At 48.6% G+C, this 20274-nt stretch overlaps 2 protein-coding genes across 3 annotated transcripts in view; both read left to right on the forward strand.

Moving 5' to 3' along the window:
* The window catches only part of ANAPC1 (anaphase promoting complex subunit 1), a 44175-nt gene extending 39584 nt beyond the window's left edge, over positions 1 to 4591 (forward strand). The window contains 3 exon segments of the mRNA XM_061549912.1: positions 934 to 1171; positions 1575 to 1712; positions 3100 to 4591. Of these exon segments, the coding sequence (XP_061405896.1) occupies positions 934 to 1171; positions 1575 to 1712; positions 3100 to 3212 (489 nt within the window). The 3' untranslated portion in view covers positions 3213 to 4591.
* Positions 4592 to 5286: 695 nt separating this feature from the next.
* On the forward strand, positions 5287 to 20005 carry LOC133341362 (activator of 90 kDa heat shock protein ATPase homolog 1-like). 2 transcript variants are annotated; one of them, XM_061549916.1, is made up of 9 exons: positions 5287 to 5859; positions 10566 to 10756; positions 11827 to 11912; positions 12342 to 12459; positions 13023 to 13111; positions 13428 to 13553; positions 14255 to 14356; positions 15035 to 15086; positions 15563 to 20005. In XM_061549916.1, the coding sequence occupies exons 1-9, from the start codon at positions 5780 to 5782 to the stop codon at positions 15742 to 15744; spliced, it is 1026 nt and encodes a 341-aa protein (XP_061405900.1). In that variant the 5' UTR covers positions 5287 to 5779; the 3' UTR covers positions 15745 to 20005. The 2 variants fall into 2 exon arrangements, with proteins under 2 accessions (XP_061405900.1, XP_061405899.1); XM_061549915.1 differs by having other exon boundaries at positions 5288 to 5859; positions 13425 to 13553.
* Positions 20006 to 20274: the final 269 nt, after the last annotated feature.

The following is a 20274-nucleotide window of genomic DNA, read 5'->3' on the forward strand; positions in this document are numbered from 1 at the left end:
AATCATGAATATATTATTGTTTATTCTAACCTAATGATTCATGATTTATTTACACAGGATATAATGATGATGATAACGTTGTCACGTGTAGATGATATTCAAATCCACATTGTATTTGCCTACAACCACAGAAAAGCATCCTAGAGTTGCCACTGTTCTCTTACATTTGGTTTCAGTTAAATTTCAGCTCAATTTATGTACGTTTAATCCGAGTAGGTTGGTAACAACAAAAGGTTTAATCGGTGAATCTTCATCTCTGTGGCACGATGTGCTCATATGAACAAGATGCCCTTGGTGAAAGACGGTGCTGTGGATCTGTAGCTGCAAGGAAACTGAAACTGCTTGCAGACGATGATGATGGTGGTGACGATAATGAAGAGTCAACCCTGCCTGGACCTGAAACTCAACTTGAGTCCCTCAATCTAAAGCCCCCTTCATTATCCCCCCCCAGACCAATTACCACTTGTGATCATCACAATGCCTTCACATCTGCCTGCCCCCACCGTACCTTTTTTCATTATTGACAACTTGCAGCTCAGCACACGGCAGATGCCTGCGCAGCGCTACTCACGACCTCCTCTTGATACCAAGATCCAGGATGGTCATGTCTATGCACCGCTTCTCGGTGGTAGCCCCAACAGTCTGGAACGCTATCCAAATGCACATTCGCAGCATCACCTCAATCGCCTCCTTCAAGAGAGACTTAAAAACTCACCTCTACAACCACGCTTTCGAGCCACTCTGAGCTTGGCTCCGCGCCTCTAAGTTGCGGCCGTTACGTCCGCAAATTTGCACGTGTTATAAATTGCATTATTTTTATCAGCCAGGTCTTGTCCATAGGTGACACACGATGTGGTTCTCTGCTGGTTTCATGTCTTGCTACTTGTACCCCCTCCCCCCCCTCATCCGTGGGTCAACCCCTCGACTGGGCAGGCGACACGCATGCTGCAGTCGCGCAGCATCCCGGACACCACCGCGCTCTGGCAGCTCCGGCTGCTGCTGGAGTTCAGCGGGCGGCACGGAGTGGCAGGGTCGCCCGGGGTCACCGCGGCAGCCGTCGCTGGAGAGGGCTGCCCCGGCACGGACGGGAAGGCACGTCCCCTCATCGTGCCCGAGTTTCTCGATGCCATGAAGGGTGTGGTGGACCAGGCACTGGACACGTGGCTGCAGAGTGAGTGCGCGCATGTGGATGTGCGTGCGTGCGTGCGTGTCTGCACATGTATAGAACGGGTCTCCCCATCACATGGCAGATCCGGCTGTTTCCTTCTACACTGACTGTGGTCACCAGTTTCAAACGATGGTCCACGTGGTGACACCACTGCCTGCTTTGATCGTTCACCTATGAACCCTTGTGAAAGTGGATCTCTTTCCCAAAACTGAGGAAACATAAAATCATGGAAGAAAAGGACTATTTGATAAATTGCAAACACTTTTTTGCCCTAACAGCTACCCATCAGCTTCGGTGCCACTAACTAACTGATACTTCCGCAGACAAAGCGTGACATGCTCCCGGCGCGTGCACCATTTTTACCTGACTTGTTCAATTTTCCGGTCATCCCTTTCTGTGTGCACAGCCCAAGCAGGTGCAGCAGCTGTAAAGTCATACCTGCTGGGGAAGACGGTGGCCAGGTCGCAGTTCGGGATGCTCGCTGCCTTCCTCGTGATGCACGACCTGCCCACTTCGGCCTCCTTCGGCCCCACGGTTATGGAAGGTGAGGAGTTGAGAGTTACATTTAGCGTTAAACAAAAAATATTTGCGTTCAGAATGGGACCTTACAATTATTTTATTTTTTTCAAGTAAGGATCGCTGAGCTATGTAGCTCGTTTTCAGAAGCAACCTGGCCACAAATGATAGCTCAAGGAAGTGGCTTATTATGTTGACATTTATAGCAGCCAAATATTATGAAATGCATGTTTAAAAATGTGGAGGGAAAAAAACAGAAGACCCAGAGAAAAATCCACTTGACCACGGGAAGAACATGTAAACTCCAAATATACAGGCGTCCGGGTCCGGATTGAACCCACAACCTCGTATATACCCCACGAGGTAGTTAACATCTCGCAGTTCAAATTCGGCAGGTTGCCCTGGTTATTACTATGGGCATATTAACCCTAAAATTACTCACAACCTGTCCACTTCACAGTGGATATGAAAGTTTTCCTAGGATCATTCGAAACACGCCATTCTGTGCCGACGACATGGTTCAAGTTCACCGGATTAAAAAAAATTCCCCCACAAATTACTCAAATGGGATTAAACAGCAACGTCGCAACCTACTTCGAAACTACACTGCACACTATGGGAAACATAGTGCCTTCACGATAGCTGTGTGCTGTAAGAATGGTGTGAATACCACATTTTTAGCAGAAATTTTTTCGCAATGCTTTACACCTGCAAATGATAATTTCTCTGCTGCGATTTCTATTTGCATTCGTGACTGCAGGGATTCATATTCTTGGTTCTTTCGGTAAAGTGACGTAGAAGGGAAATAATACAATAATAAAAAATAATACAAAAATCTATTTATATATTTTTTTGGTTATTTCCCTTCTACATGACTTTACCGAAAGAACCAAGAAAATGTTGTGTTTATGTTTATTGCATTTGTCATGTTGGTGACCCAAGTCACGCTACAAAAAATTTAGACACCAAGGCGCACTACCACAGGCGGGACTGTCTACAGCGGACCAAGTTCTCTGTGGGGAGGAACAATTTCAAAAAAACTACTCACTTCTAAATCTTTTGTAGTAATTTTTTTATTACTTTAGTATAATTACATGTTAATTTTGATTCATATGTTGTTTTTTTATGACTTTATGTGAACGAAAAGGCCCAAATTCGCCCTTTTTCTCATTAAAAGTAGGTATTTCTAAATATCACTGTCCTGGTCATAAAAGCTAAGTTTGTGGGAAATAATAGCCATTTTCTATACTTTTTAGGCATAACAAATTACGAAATAACACTTACTACCCAGGAACAAAAATTGTGTTACATTATTCATAGTTAAAGAAGACTTGGCATGGAAAGTAAAATCAAGCTTTGTTAGAAAGCAGCACAGAAATCATGCTTTCTTTCTTTCTTGTGTTTTTTCCCAATAGGTATGGGGACATTCGCCGAGCTCATGTTACGCTTGCGCGGGCTGGCACCACACACGCTGCTGCGCTTGGCTCCCATCTTCCTCAATGGCGCAAAAGTCACACCATGCGACTGAGTAGAGACCACCACTCCGGAGCCACGTAGCTCCACTCCACGGCCTTCCGACACGCGGCCGTCTTGAGTCTCCGATGCGGGCGAAGCAAGTGGACGGGCATCCAGGACTGCACCAGCGCGTTCTCCTGGCAGTTTTAGAGAAAATTGTCCACGCCGCCGATCGTAGTGGGAGATACATGTGCCCGACGTAGTGTGGTCTCATGATGACATTCGCTGTGTTGATGAGCAGCGCGTGATGAACAGCACGTGGTGTGCAGGCACAGATATGTTCAACAGCAGCAGCAGCACCGCCTGAACGCAAAATTGTCGTCTTGCTCCCTTCAGCAAAATCAGTGATGGTTAATGACGTAAGGTGAGTTGAGTAAAAACCAAAAAGGTATTTACGTGACAACAGCCGACTTTCCACTTAATGGGGAAGGATATTTCAAGAACTGGCAATAATGGCTGTTTTGCACGGGTGGAATTGAAGCTATTTTTTATTGAAGAATTGATTCCATGTATAGGCGACTTCTGGACGTTCACTGCTTGTGCTTTTCATTTAATAATTGTGGTTCTGCTCAGGATTCATAGATCTGCTGTGCCCCACAGCAGACCACTGGAGCGGGTACAAAGTTCTCCTTGCAATGGTCCCTACTGCGTAGGTTTTCACAGATGTGCTGTCGAGGTCTGCGATGTGTTTTTGGGTTGTGCTGCTTGCTCAGCACGATGTCGGACGTTTTGCTCCCAGGTGCTGGGAGCTTCAGGAACTGAATTCTGCACATGGCACGAAGACTTCGAGACACCATGCTCCGTGTGGAGACAAAAGACAGCCAGTACAACCCCGAAAACACATCGGGGAGCTGATTTGCAGTGGCCATTGGTAGATATGATGTGTCAGAATCAATGGGCCATCAACCTGAATTTGTGACGCATGCAGTTTTTGTTAAATCTCTGGAGAGAATGATTCAGGAGCGCAGGAAATCACGGACAAGCGGGAAGACAACGAACTGGCGCCAACAATTACCCAAGCTCTGTGATCCTACATTAACTGCCCCCTTCATCCTTCCGTTCCACTTAGCTCACCTCTCTTGCCCATTCTCTTCCCTCCCTTTGCCCCTCCACGGCTTAAAGGCGTGTACAGCCATAAGCGCTGGTGTTGTTGTCCTCGCACAAGATGGATCCATATGTCGCTCACGTTTACTGTACAAAAATATAGTGAAGTGTGTTCATATGAAGCAAAGTTGTAAAATTATGCATTCGTCACGGTGTTGAACTTGGCTTGGGCGAGTGGGCCTGCCGTACTTTACGTGTATAAAATCAATTCACTCGTGGACATTTCAAGTGCGTGTTGTGCCCTCGTAATTTTCGTTGGCATTCGTTGAAATAAAAGTGTAAACCTCAGCATCACTGCCAGACTCCCAAACATCTGAATTCCACCACCGCAGGTCTGAAAATACGGCAGCTCCCATTTAATACTGGGGTACACCACAATCGTGCTTGGGGTAATGATACCCAAAGTCCAGGTTTGGCCCCGACCATCCCGGTGGTTTAAGGAAGGCTGTCCTGGTTATCCCGAAGCTTTTCTGGGTGGTGACATTGTGGTGCAGTGGTTGACACGTGTGCCGCAACAGAAAGGACTTGGCTTCGATCTTGACTTGAACACCGTACTGTGTGGAGTTCTTCTGTTCTGCATGGGTTTCTTCCAGTTTTCCGGTTTCCCCCCCACCCCCATAGCTAAAAATAATATAATTCGTTTCTTAAGTTTGTGAGCCAACTGGGCATGATTGGGAAACAAAACTCGGCCGACTTTTCACCCAGGAAACTGGACATTGGTTCAGGTCTCACGTAAGGGTCAGCTCCAAAAGTCTTGTCTTCACTCAGCCTTTGTATGAGGTCCAAGCCAGAAACGAATAACTATCCTAGGTATTTCTCTTTTCCTTTGCTATAGAGATGGGGGGGGGGGGCAAAGAGGAAGCCGTGACATCACAAAGTAGACGTCATGACGTCACAACGTAGACGCCGCACCGCGCTTATGCAACGACGCGATGACATCATCCCGTTACGCAACCCCCCCCCCCCCCCCCGGTAAAACTACCGCATTGTTCGATTCCCGCTCACGGCCACCAACACCACCAGTGGACAAATATCCGAACCGGTCCTGGGCCTCCCCTAGGGTCGACTCGGCCTCAAATAAGCACCCCGGTGGCGGGTGGGTAGTAAACATCTCCGCTGTGTGGGGGGGGCGGGGAGAGGAGAGAGACAAAGGCGGCCGGGCGTGGTTGGTTGCTGCCCCAACTTCGCGTGCCACAGTGCGGGCAACCTTCATAGGCGCTGCACGCTGACGGCACTTGCCCCAACAGCCTGTGGCAAGGCTACACGGGGGACCTTTGTCTTTGGGGGTCACGTCTGGAAGGTTCTTTGCTTCCGGGTCACGGCTCTGGCTCCTCCCCCCTTCTCCCTCTGCAATCAAGCGAGAGATCAACTAATTCACGAGCGCGCACGTTTTTAATTTTGTTGCAAACTCGTTGTTGTTTGTTTGTGTGTCTGTCGTAGTCGGTGGTGGTGGTGGTGGTTGTTGTTGTCGCCGCGATGGCCAAGTGGGGCGAGGGAGACCCGAGGTGGATCGTGGAGGAGCGGGCGGACGCCACGAACGTCAACAACTGGCACTGGTGCGTAACAACAACAACTACAACATCAGCAACAACATCAACAACAACATCAACAACTCCCTCGGCATCGTTCACCAATTCTGCCGGTCGCGTGTTGCACGACAGCGAAGTGAAGGCGACATTACGAAGAGAATTGCGTTGCGTGGATGTCGCTGGGTCAGCTGGGTCGTGGTGGGTGGTGGTGTTGGGGTAGTTTAGCTTGGGGGTGAGGGGAAGGCCCTCATCCAGCAGTGGATTGGCCACTGTTGATGGGTGGTGTTGTTTGTTGATGGGAGATATTGTTTGTTGATGGGTGGTATTGTTTGTTGATGGGTGGTATTTATTGATGAGTGGTATTGTTTGCTTGTTGATGGGTGGTATTTGTTGTTGATGGGTGGTATTTGTTGTTGATGGGTGGTATTTGTTGTTGATGGGTGGTATTTGTTGATGGGTGATATTTGAGCATTGCTTTGTGGTATTTGTTGATTGGTGGTATTTGTTGATGGGTGATATTGCTTGTTGTTGATGGGTGGTATTGTTGTTGATGGGCGATATTGTTTGTTGTTGATGGGCGATATTGTTTGTTGTTGTAACGTTTCATTGATTGTGCACCAACTACCGAAGCAGCAGCAGCATCACCAAAGCGTTTTATCGGAATGTGGCGCACTCAACGTGCCGGGGATGCGCACGATAATTTGTGCGGCATAAGCTTCGTTAAAAACCCCACGTCTCCCATATCGCCTCCGATGTCTCCGGACATCTAAGGGAAAAAATATATCTTTACAGCTCATTGGATTCCTCCAGTATAAACACATTCTGACACCGATGATGAATTCGCGTGTGAGTATATCCGCTAATGTATAATTATCGTCAAGTGTACATCTGCGATGTACAAAGCTCATCGGGATTCCTCCAGTATAAATGAAAATTGTGACACCGATGATGAATTCACGTGTGTACATCCGCCCATTAATAATTCACGCTATTATCGTCAAGCCTCTCGGTTTGTATCGTATAGCTACGTGCAGCGATGCCAAGCGACGTGTGTGATATCTGCATTAAAGATTCTCTTCCCGTTATAACTGACGTACAGGATTCGCCCACCGTGCACTTTGACCGGCGTGGCGAGGGATGGATGGTCCAGCGACCATCTCGCCACTGGCACGTGGGCGCTTCTCAGAGGTCGCAAACGGGTTTTGATTCCTTACCCGTACCCGGCCGCACCAGGGTCGCAAACGGGTACCGTACCCGTACCCAGCCGTACCCTACCCCCGTACCCGGCCGGGTACGGGTATCGGGTACCTGATTGTGACCTCTGGGATGAAGCCATGTTGCAGGCGCGGGTGGGTTGATTCTAGGAACTTGAATTGTGAGAAGAGACAAGACGTTGGGAAATGAGTGATAAACAGTTACTCACCAGTGACTCACGGTCTACCCGTACCCGGCCACACCAGGGTCGCAAACGGGTACCCGTACCCGTACCCGGCCGGGTACGGGTAGCCGGGTATCGGGTAGGGTATGGGTATCGGGTACCCGGTTGCGACCTCTGGCGCTCCTCGCTAGCAGTCCCTCATTCAGCAGTGGAGTGAGCAAAGGCTGCGTGCACAATTATCATCTTGACGTTCTCATTGCATGTAATGTCAATAATTAGCTGAACATGTAATTTACTAAAGTATGCACACTTTCAGAATATTTATACGGGAGGAATCCGATGAGCTACAAAGCTCTTTTTCACAGATGTCCAGTAGATGTACTCTGCTGTGTTACAACCCCCCTTATTCACCAACCCGCACTGCCCACCGTGGTGAAGTATGGTCACAAAGGCCCCGTGACGGACACGGCGTGAGTAGGCCTTGCTCTCCAGTCGTGCTGATTAACAAAGGGCTGTTTATGGATTATATTCTTGTCTCATGGTGGTCGTTTTCTTAGGGTCTCGGTGCAAATCGTTGAAATTCCACATTTCTATGACATATCAATCAACCATTTACGGCCTTTGGCCAGGAAAGTCACAAAAAATGCACACGAACGACGCATTCACGCAAGCACCCGTTGCTCCGTTTTGAAGTTTTAAAATGAAACATCTTTGAATTGTAATAATAGGGTTTTTCCCCTTTTTTTGGTAACAAAACTGAAACCTTTTACAAGGATTCATGTCTGCATTAACCACAATACTTGCAGTCAAAATGCAAACAAAAACATACTGATATTATATATGCATTGTCCTTGAAACTGATTGTTCCACACCAAGGGATGGCTTTCTTTTGAGCCTCGACCCAATTGGTGCTCGACCAGAGGACGCCAAAAGGCGTACAGCTCAAAGACAAGGCACTATCAAAGTAATGAGGGCTCGGGGTGATCATCTACATCATTAGACCTCCTTTGCCAGTAGCAAATATAATAATAGGGTTTTCCTCCTTTTTTCTGGCAAACAAAACTGAAACCTTTTTACAAGGATTCATGTCTGTATTAACCACAATACTTGCAGTCAAAATGCAAACAAAAACACACTATGATAATATCTTTTAATTGTATTATGTTTTGAATTAGACCATTTTATTTCTTCATTAAAAGCTTATATCATTTTACATCTGGAAGACTTAATTGAAAACGACATTTCGTGTGAATTTTCTCTCGTCGTTAAGTCGATGGCCTTGCTGGGGGTTCGGTTCGATGCGGACTTTCACCTGTTTGGGATTGCGGCATCAAGATAAGGCGGCATAGAGCTGCTGGCCGCATGAGAAAACCGCCGTCTGCAGATCGATTCCAACGTAATCGAACGTCTGTCCCTGCGCCTCCTGGGGGCGCGTAGGTTTGCAGCGCCCCCTGCATGAAAATGAGCAGCGTTCATCACAGATAAAGTTGTGCGCTTGTATAAGAGACTTGCCACCATTCAGTCACTTCAATGGTGCTGATTTTTCCCAACCACGAAGGGACAGACGTTGGTGGTGCTGGTAATGATGGACCCTAATCAGAAATTGAGCACAGTTTTTTTTTTTAAGATATCGGTTTAACACATTCCTGCGGAGGGAGCTGGTAGGAACGTTGGGTTGCTCGGTCAATGGCCAGGGTCAACGGCGGCGTGGTGTATTCCGCAAATATGCCCGACTGTAAGGGCCGGCACAAGCCGGCGTGAGTAGGTTAAATGTTGAGTTATATAAGGGCACCACAGGGTGACCAGCCCCTCCCCACCCAGCCCCACCCCCCACCCAGCCCCACCCTCCCCACCCAGCCCCTCCCCACCCAGCCCCACCCTCCCCACCCACCCAGCCCCTCCCTGCATGATGGACGGACGGACACAATAATCCCCTGTGGGCTGGTGGAACCAGGAGGTTCCTACCAGTACAAGAACAGTATAGTTCATGTAAATCATCCCAGTATCATAAAAAATAACTGCAGCCCAGCAATTACTTGCTCCACTGCTAGTGCAAGTAATTGCTAAAGAGCCCTGCTTGATGGTGTTTCAGCCTACTCTTCCACGCTGGCCAGACGTGGGGATACTCACACTTTACCCCACCGCATGTGATGTGCCAATCGACTAACTGGTGTACCAATCTATACTGCTGGGTGAGGATTTTTATAATTCTTCCCACGGCTGCGCCACGTGCGACCTTGATTACAGATTACCCTTGACATCAGAAATGCATATTGAGTGTCATTTAGACAGTTTTAGGAAGTAACTTTGGAGTCTACGTCGAAAATATTCCTTATTTATGGAAAAAATCAATGGTTTAACAAATAAATTAAAATAAATGCACCATCAGCATCCCAGCATGAATAAAACAAGTCAGTTTGGATACCTCTGAGCGTGTGGAGTTTCGCGAGCGTATCTCCTGTGTCAATCATGGTGCACACGTTACTTCTATCGTAATTATAACCCTAATTGTCTGACACATTTGACCCATGCAAAAAAGAGATTTAATGATTGCACCAATGTACATTTGAAATCACGGAGCTGGTCCCATGCCGTTTATAAAGTTGCTTCCGTGTATTATCGTCTATGTCTTTGTGGAATCATTTAACTCAAACTCCTTTAAAAAGGTTTTTTTAAAGCAACGTTTTATTAACAACTTGGTTTAACTCACGGTCGAGAAATACGTCAATGGCGCCTGAGATACACGTGGCGCCTGCGTTTTGTGCGAGCCGATTCCACAGTTTAGGGACCACGGCGTTTTTGACCTACACACAAATATATAATAAGGCGTCCATACAAAATGTTAATTGCTTTAAATTAGCGAATTAATTGATGCCGATTTTGATAGAGGCATGCATTGTCACCGGATTTGAGTACGTGTGCAAAATGTGGAAATGATTGGACAACGGGAAGTGGACGAAATCTAGATTTCAAGATTTGACCACCACGAACAAAGGAATCAAGTTAAGTAAAACCGTTGAAAAGGGGGTAATTTTTAAGTGTAAAGGCAGGTCCACACTTAAGCAATCAGTTGCTCATATTGCATGCATCTCAATCTCATGGACATTTCTGCAACCAGGTGTGAGCAGTTTGTTTAACCAGTTGGTTACCATAGAGAGATCTGTTTTCATGCATCGATCTGCTCAGCAGTTTGTACCCGGCCTTGCGTCTCGTGGCTGTGTGCCGTAATTAGCCTGTCGGCTGTAGGTTCCATACCCTTAATGTACAGGATAACGGCCATTACATTTTTGTCTTGTGTGGCTTCCCTTGATGCCACCACCTCGGACCTAAAACACCACCTGACTCGCCGCTGCAGGACGGAGCGCGATGTGACCAAGTGGTCAGAGGATCTGCTGCGGCAGCTGCTCCTGGACGTGCGGGCAACCTCTGTGGACGGGTCGTGCGAGGTCACGGAGGTCACCCGCGTGCAGGGCGAGGCCTCCTGCAACAATCGCAAGGGCAAGCTCATCTTCTTCTACGAGTGGGACCTGGAGCTCGCTTGGCAAGGTGTGGCACAGGCCAGCACCAGCAGGGACAGGAACACATCCCTGTCAACCCATACGGCTTACCCGTATTCTAGTACAAGGAAATAGAGTTTTCGGGTCCATACGGCGTGCAGCCGTTTGTGATAGGATGAACGTTGAGATGTATAAGAGCACGGGGTGACCAATAAGGTCTGAATTGGTCTGTAATAAGGTTGGCACTGATTAGGGGTTGACAAGTATGGGAACTCCGTTTGCAGTAGCAGTCCCCGTTGTGGGACTGTGTTTGCGCTTTTGGTATGACGGCCGTACAAAAAGGTGGAGTGAAATCGCAGGGGTTGGCGCACTGCACCTTCGATTAGCACGGTTGGCTACGTACGGTGCGAAAGAAGTTCAACATACATATATGCTGCACTATGAGCCAAGCACTCATTAATGGCATTGGTCAAGCACCACAATGTAGGGCCCTCTTGAGTAAAATAGTCTCGAGACTCAATGAGGCTTTCCTCGCTAATTAAAGGCCATTTTTAAGACTTATTTATCATTCTGACATTTGTGACACCTGAATCATATTGTGCATGTGATGAAAGTCATTTACAGTTTATGCAAATCATATGTAAATTGAATAATGAGAAATGTATGCTCGCAGAGCAGACGAAACATTTATAATTGAGAGTTAAAAATAATGCCAAGAAGATGTACAAAATTAAGACAAATTAATTCATTCTTGAATCACAACCCAAAATTCTGACAATTTATTGAATTTCAGGAAGGGGTTGGGGCAGGTGACCAATTGCTACATTCCCAATGAAGTGTTTGGTCACTGGGTCAGTTCGGTTTATTTAATCGTTTGGCCGACTGTCATCTTCATGTGGTTGTTGAACTTCTTTCGCACCGGACTTAGCCAACTGTGTTAATCGGGAGGTGCTTGAATGAGCGTTAGGTTACCGATCCCTCGGTGTCTTGACGGGCGATGCGTTTTCAGCCCTTTTACTCGTACGTTGAAGACTCCCTCACCTGGCTGCCGATTTGATGTCCCCCGGTTTTGCTTTCTCTTTCTAAACTGTGCGTCGTGTCCGTCTCGCTTCCCTGCAGCTACTGGCAGTGCCATGGGCACCAAGTACAGTGGTATCGTGAAGATTCCCAACCTCTCGGAGGAGAACGACATTGACGAGATAGAGGTGCATCACTGCTGACCCTGGCGGGAGCGCCCCCACCCTCCTGCCCGTTTATTCTCAAGGAGCTTTGAAGCAGAGGTTCACACGGTTCAAATCTGTCAGGCCCCCCCCCCCCCACCCGGTTATTACTGCGGGTGTATTAACCGTCTAATACGCACCGTCTGCTTCAAAGTGGACGTTAAAGATCCCTCTGTCGTCATTCGAAATGAGAAAGCCATTAGCCATTGTATGCCGGCTTGGTGGTCCGTATTACTTATTGGGATTGCACGCAACGAACACCGCCGCCTGACTCTAACACTGCTGGAGACTACATATGTGAAACGCATGTATGTTGAACTTCTTGCGCACCGTACGTAGCCACCCGTGTTATAGCTTTGCACAACAGGATAGGCGCTAATACCGAACGTTCGTGTCATCCGGGGGGGGCGGCAGGTGGCGGTGAGCCTCAAGAAGGACGAGGCGGAGACGCCGCTCTTGGAGGTGATGAGGACTGCGGGCGTCGACGGCATCAAGCACGCGCTGGTCACTTACGTCCGCACACTCAAGTCCGGTGAGAAGGCCGTGACCCACAGGCATTGGAAGTTAATTCACATTTCCTTCAACCAGAGGAGTCGCGTGGAACCGTTAAGGAAAGTCAGCAAGGCTGGGCAGGTGCACGCTGCGGAGACGGAGCAATGAGTGAGATTGATTGTGGCATCGGCGGACAGTGAGGGATGGTAATGACATGGGGAAGTCTTCATCTAGCAGTGGAAAGACAGTTGCTCATGATGATGATTAATTACACTTAAAAACATAACTTCTAATAGTCGTGCGTTTAAATGCAAAGTATACAAATACAGCAAAATTCTGTGAATAAAGTAGAAAATCCAAACCAATTGTACTTTTGAATACTTGCCATTCACTTCCACAGCGATCATTATTGTGCTTCCTGCTGGCCCCTCTAGGACAGACAGGTGCAAGGTACACCACGGGTTTACACTCGCAATAACGTGTACACTGATGGTTAAACCTCTGTGTCTGTGTCCCCGTATCTTTGTGTTTTTGCGTGTCTCTTTTCGCTGTGTCTCCACCCCGACACCTCTCCGCGTCTCTGACCGCTCACCGCTGGTAAAGAGTTCACGCAGGGCATGATTCTCCCCGCCAAGAACGGCATCACTTGCCAAACGCCGGACGCCACGTTGCCGATTGGGCACGACGAGCAGGTGGGTTGGTGTGGCACCACGACCTCCAGCGTCGTGTTCAAATTACCTAAAGCACGGCTGGGGGAACCGTCTCCTTACCGAGGCATGTAGTGTGTGTAATGTGCGTGTTGTCTTTATGTTGTATGTGGTATGTACGTGGCATGTGGTGTGTGTTATGCATTGTGAGTATTGTGCATGTGGTGCGTGTGTATAGTGCATGTGGTGCGTGTGTATAGTGCGTGTTGACATATATAGTGTAATGCGTGTGTTGTATGTATTGTGCCTGTGGTAGGTGCATAATGTGCGTGTTGTGTTTGCTTATGTCTCTGCACAGCAGAAAGATGCTTGTGCCCGGCGGCCAAGCCAAGAGGTCGGAGTTCGCATCCCGACGTGTTCCGTGGTTCTAATGGAGACGTTCCCCACGTGCGCCGAGGAGCTGTACCGCACATTCACCTCCCAGGAGGTGCGGCCAGAGATAACGACGCCGCTGTGTGCGAGGGGGGGTGGTGATCTCCCCTGTGGGGATCTCCCCTGTGGGGAGCGGGAGTGTAACGGCTAGCGCGTAGCGCTACTAACCCAGCATCCTGAGTTCGATTCCCGCTCACGGCCACCAACAGTGACGATTATCTGAACCGGTCCTGGGCCTCGCCAAAGTCGACTCGGCCTCAAATGAGTACTTGGGGTGATGTCTAAAAATCGCTACTCGGGAGACAAGGTACTGCCCATCCACCCCCCTCGTCTGCCATTCCGTCTTTCGTAGGTGCTTGCTCACAGCACTTGCCCCAACAGTCTGTTAAGGCTTTGAGGACTAGCCTGGCACAAGCGCTGCGGTAACATTACCGCCACTTAATGGTCAATGGTGGTTGCTGTTATTGTGATGGATCCATTTGTGGGGGAGCGGTTGGTGTAGTGGTAAGCGGACTGCACGATGAACTCTGCATCTTTAGTTTTATTCCCACTTATGGCCAACACTGGTCACAAATATCTGATCCGGCTGTGGGCCTCCCCTAAGTCGCCTTAAATGAGTACCTGGTCCAATGTATAAACATGACCACTGGGGAGACAAAGGTGGCCAGGCGTGTGCTGTTGGCCTTCGTAGGTCCTCGGCTACTAGCACTTGTCTTCAACAGGTTTGTTAAGTGGGGTCTTTGTCTTGCTGTGTAGCTGGTGTCCCTCTTCACAAATGCCCCAGCGTTGGTGGAGCCGGAGAAGGGTGGCCGCATCCGAATGTTGAACGGGAACGTGAGCGGCGAGTTCTGCGAGCTGGTGAGGCCCCGGTCCAGCTGACCCTGTGCCCAAATCTCATTCCAACCCTAAACACTGACCCTTAAATTCTCACACACAACCCTGAAACAAAACTCTAGACACTAATCATTATTATTTTTATGTAGCGCTTTTCATCAAGAATCTCAATGCGCTGTATAGGACACAGCAGCAGCAGACACTCGGCATAAAAATCATTATGAATATATTTAAATAATCCATTTTAGCAGTGATTAGTGCACTGTGCTAAGAACCTGGACATCTTAAGTGGTGCGTTATATCTGAACCGGTAATGACCCCACCTTTGCCTACCGGCACTGGCCAGCATGATGAAGTACGGTCAATACAATCACCACAGCTGACACATTTTTGGGAGGCCTTTATCCAGCAGTGGATTTTCAAGGGGATGAGAAATATGCTTACTCATAAACATAACTCCTCATGCGAAATACAAATCATCACCACTGTACGAAACTGAATCTTAAACCTCAACTCAACCACTTCAGTGATGTTTATTCCCCATTATATTCATTTGAGAGTAAACGGAAATGGATTTCACTTCAGGCACGAATGTTCGACTTACCGCCCACTATGATCCATAACCCTCAAGTCTAAATTACAACGTCAACAACGTGAACAACAAGAGTGTGTGTACTGTGTCTTCTGCGTGTTTGCCTGCAGGTTGAGAATGAGCGAATTGTCATGAAGTGGCGATGCAAGACGTGGCCAGAGGGTGAGTGTAAATGCCATCTTCCATCTTGGGCGTGGTGGATACAACGCACGCCTGTAATCCTACGCAATGTGACACCACTTTTGGCAGGAAATTGGCAGCAGAACTGACGTCACCATAGCTTCAGGTCTTTTAAAAATTTTTACTGAGCTGCATATCCTCCGAAATTGAGTGTTTAGGCCAGATTCTTTTTTTGGATGAATTAAAAAAATCTGCAACAGTGCCCCCCTCTACCTTTCACATACTACTAAAAACTTAAACTATTTTGTTATTTTACCAGACAAGGCCCACTGAGCTACATAGCTCTTTTTCAGTAGCGACCTCGCCACGAATGATAGCTCAACGAAGTCACGTGGACATTTCTAGCAGCCAAACACTCATAATAAACGTATCGTTGACCATGAGAATGGATGAATCGACCCGCCCTTACCCTTCCTCGCTCTCCCCCCGTTGTCTGCCGGCGTGACGGTGCGACGCAGAGCACTACGCCGACGTGACGCTGCGACTGCGGAAGGCCGACGGCGGCAACACGGAGCTGCGGCTCGATTGCCTGCACGTGCCGCTCAGGCACGAGGAGGCCACGCGCCACGACTGGCAGCGCCACTACTTCCACAGGATCCGTCAGGCCTTCGGATGGGTTGCGAGCCCCCCGCCACTCTGAGCCACCTCGCCCCGCCACGTCACACCGCAACATTGCACCGCGCACGCCACACCGCGGCACACACGGTCCCTACCGTAAGCCGCACATTTTTTCCCGTTGACTGGAGCAGGTGGCTGCGTTACCAAGCGCTAGGGGGCGCTAGTTGCATGACGCAGATCTGGGGCCCACTGGGAGGGGATGATGGGTGGGCGGATGGGAAAGATAGTACTTTTATTGTTTGTCATGGGGGGGGATCTCAAATTGGGACCCCTTGTGCAGACTTAAAGCCCTCCCATGCTTTGATATTAGATTGAACAGTGGGCCCTCTTTATAAGCCTGACATGTCCACCAACTGCAGGGCTGTTAGTATTGGGCTTGGATCGTGAGGGTGGCGTGCGGCACGGAGTGATCGCTTGCTTGTCGTCTCTGCAAGCTGTGCTTTGGAGCGAGTGTTGGATCGATGTGTGAAAGACTGTCGGGGGTGAGAAGAGGTTAGGCTGAGGATGTGTTGTAGCTGCACTTTTGCTTCAGCGGCAATACTTGGCCCTGCTGCAATTTCTATTGCTCACCGTTTGCTGCTGCCTTTGGCAAATTTAAAGGAAAGAAAATACCACTGATTAATTTCATATGCAGCCAATGCTGCTACCTCTTCTGAAGGATAGGTAGGTGTTTGGACTTAGGATAGACCACAAACCCACCCCTACCTTGAAGGTGTAATGGATCAGAGCAGTGATCGGCACACCGTTGTACCAATCCGGATTAAAAGGCTCATCCAGTTATGCAGTGGCCTTCGTAACGGCGTTGATGCCTTGGATAGTTAAGAGTTGCAAAATTGCAGAGAAGCGCTTTTGTGGCCACGCATATGCAATTTTCACAATGCAGTGTCCCATCAGTGGCCGGGTGTGTCTCCACGTCCAGACGGACTTCTGCCGCAGCTGATCTGCCTCCCCCAATCGGGGGGGGGCTTCTCCAAATGCCTCTGCCTTGCTCCCTTCCTCACCCCAACTGTTAAATCTAGCAAGCACGAGTGCACTCTGCAGTCTGCTAAACCCAGTCCACATTGTAAACTTACACGAGCCACAACTGCACTGCTGATTAGCCATGCAATGCCGTGCGAAGGTTTGGGAGGCGCGTAAAGTCTAGGGGGGTTGCCTTTGATTTTCAGGGGTAAGGAGGACATTGTCCTTGACAGGCCTTAAGACTGGTCCGCACCTGAGCGATCGGTTGCGCAACTTGGCTGTGTGCGATTGAATCACTTATATGCGGACGTCTTCAAAACCAGGGACGTTCACGTGTAAGGAGGCGATTGAGTTGTGCGATTCCAAGAAGGAATGGTTGCGCTACTGATCGCTGGAGGTGTGAATCCGTATTTAGACCGGTTGGGTAATAGGACCCATGGAGTGTGGGGTTTCCGCGAGTTTATTTGCCTCCAGGTGGACATAAACAAGCGTCCGTCACACAACTCTCGTCACATAACAGTCTCCCACACGCTACTTCACGTGACAACATGTTTCCTAATGCTTCCGAACTTGTGCAACTTTAGCATTTTTTTTGTACGATTTTTTATTTGTAAATGTGCATTATATTATTGAAATGTTAACTCGTCCATTCCTATTTTATAAAAATGTCTGTTTTTATTATTACTATATATTGTTTAGAATTTATTGTAAATGTGTTTTCTTTTCTAGTTTGTTTTTTTATACCTTGCACAAAAAGCAGCTGCATAGACTGATCTGTGTTTTTCTAAGTTTAAATGTGCGAGTCAAATGAGAGTTGCCTGTATGCATGTGTATGTTGGGAGCGAGCTCCCTATTGCTCAACCATATTATGTATGCCGATGATCTGGTAATCGCTGCTCACTCAGAGGAGGAGTTGGAGGCGCTGCTGCTAAACCTGGAGATTGCCACTAAGAGGTGGGGCCTTACCATCAGCCCCACCAAAACTAAGCACCTGCCAGGGTAATTTGTACCATCGGACACTCCACCCCCACAACTCCCAATTAGTGATGGGGCAGTTGTGGAGAGAGTGGAGAGTTTCCCATACCTGGGCAGTGTGCTTATGACCGACTCCGGTTTAACAGCAGAGGTCTCAATCCGCGTCAGTCGAGCGGCAATATCTTTTCATCGGTTGTGTAACGCTGTGTGGAAGCTACCTGGTCTGTCACTCCGCACGAAGCTTCACGGTCATTCCCTCCCTTCTCTACGCTTGCGAAACGTGGACCCCCCTAATGGAACATCTTCGCCGGTTAGAAACATTTAGGCTGGCCTGCCTACGATCCATCCTGGGTTTAACCAGGCTGGATTGTGAGGAGATCACAAATCCTTGAAAGATCTGGACAAAGTCCCATCGGTGAGCTCCAGCAGGCAAGGCTGTGTTGGCTGGGCCATGTAGCCCGCATGCCCAGTCACTGCTTGCCTAAACAGCTTTTGTTCGGCCGGATCGAGGGGGCTAAACGGGCGCGGCATGGGCTAGAGAAGATGTGGTACAGGAGGACGTGGAGCTGAGTGGACTTGCCGATGACCGGTACCAGCGGTGTCAAGATCAGCCTCTGGAGGCGGCTCGTGAAGGACGCTACTGGGCAGTTGGAGGCAGTCGCCCTCCATCAACAACGGAGGGCGGGGGACCGACGCTCGCAACAACGAGCGGAGCGCCGGGTGGCTAAAGTACAGCAAGTTCGCACAGTAGGGGGCACAGGTGGTGCATCAGCCAGTCATCTCAGTCGACCCGTGGCACCTGGGTCTGCCCCGTGACCTGCTAGCGGGCGTTCGACACTTCACGTGGCCTCAAGGTGCACATAGCCTGGCACAAGCGTCGTGGTGACGTCACCACCACTTAGTGGCGAATGGCGGTTGTTGGGAGCGATAAGTGTAGCGGTTAGCTTGTTGCACGACAAACCGAGTGACTCAAATTAGATTCCCCGCACACAGCCACTGACGATTATCTGAACCGGTCCTAGGCCTCCCAAAGGTCAACTCAAATGAGTGCCTGGTGTAATGTGTAAACACTTACAAGGGAGACAAAGTCGGCCGGGCGTGGTGCTGGCCACTCACCCCCTCGTGTGCCGTGCCGGCCTTCATAAGGTGATCGCTAACAGCACTTTCCCAAAAAGTATTTTAAGGCTATACGGGGAATCTTTGTTGGAAGATGGTAACAGCAAATGTGCTGCTTGCACCACGGTTCGGTACTGGCCATCGTGCGGATGTGGATTACTATTGCATGGATGGTGAACACAATGACATCGTCAGCGGTGTTGCTCTTGGCTTGTAGGCATTTTTCTGCCTTCGAGAGGCAGGATGTAGGGGCCACCACCAGCTGGTCAGCTCTTATCTGTTGTGTGGGAGATGACAGTGGTGAATCATGTCGTGCGACCCAATTGCACCTGGTGCATTGTACGGGTCTTATTCGTTCCTCGCTCATGGCAAGAATTCGTCACGGTGTGCGATGACTGCCCACTTTGCTGTGTTAAGTTAGCCCAGCTGAAATCCAGTGTACCGTGGTCCCAACAGCGTGATGCACTAACAAATTGTTGATTGTGCGAAATCGGTAGGAGGAATTACCAGAATTAAACGTTTACATCAACCAATGGGTCTTCTTCCACAAAGCCACGTATGGAAGACGGGGCAAGGCATCCCAAGGGTGAACTAAGATTTTCACCAACCACGCTTGATCCACTGCTAGATGAAGGCCCACCCCAAGCCCCTCTAGCATGCCAAATTTCCATTTCATGAATCCGCCACATATGTTTGCACTTAAGCACAGCGAATTGAACTTGATTTTAGTATACTACAGGGTAAGAACAAGTACTAAAACAATCTAAAACGTATATATGCCTCGCTACAATTGCGTTAGTGATTACAACAAGCTTCGCGTGTGTTCATTTATATATTGTATTTTATAATTTATGTTATTTAATATAATAGATTAGGGGATGGGGCATGTCCAGAGATTTCCATTTTAAGGGGCGAGTCTTGGTGGGGGGGAGGAAGTGGTATCGGTTAAATAGTGGCAAGTTCTCTTCTTGATAATCAATATCAGATGTTGGCTTAAACCCCCCAGTCTTCTCAGATCTCTGTCCATCCTCCACAACTGTTGCGCCTGGGGGCAACGTCGTGCTTTACAATCCTCTTGCGCTTCCAAGTCGTCCGTTGTATATTTTTTTAAATGTTCCACTTGCAACATTAAATCAAGCCACGGTGTGTACATCGGCCTGGAGGTTTGCTGCGAATGTCGGGAGGTGGAATGAAGATGTTTACGCATTAAAGCCACACTCCTATCGAACAAACTTCTGCACGCGTATTCATTGTGTTCGACATTATTCGCGTGGGTCAGGTGCCCGCGATCCCATGAGGCCTCGCGATCCCAGATGGCCCACAGACGATGTTTGCTAGGGTGGCTCATCCGGTGTCATTACCGGTAATCACATGGGAAAAAGACTCAACAGTTAAACTGGTTACCGATTTGCCGCACACACAAATGTCCAGCAATTGATATACTTTCGAGATGTTTACCTTTTTTAAACTTAAAAAAAACGGAAGGGTGAGCTTAGCGCGC

Source organism: Lethenteron reissneri, chromosome 11, assembly GCF_015708825.2.
Source record: "Lethenteron reissneri isolate LAM-NWPU_2019-01 chromosome 11, ASM1570882v1, whole genome shotgun sequence".
In the NCBI taxonomy this organism is placed as follows: Eukaryota; Metazoa; Chordata; class Hyperoartia; order Petromyzontiformes; family Petromyzontidae; genus Lethenteron; species Lethenteron reissneri.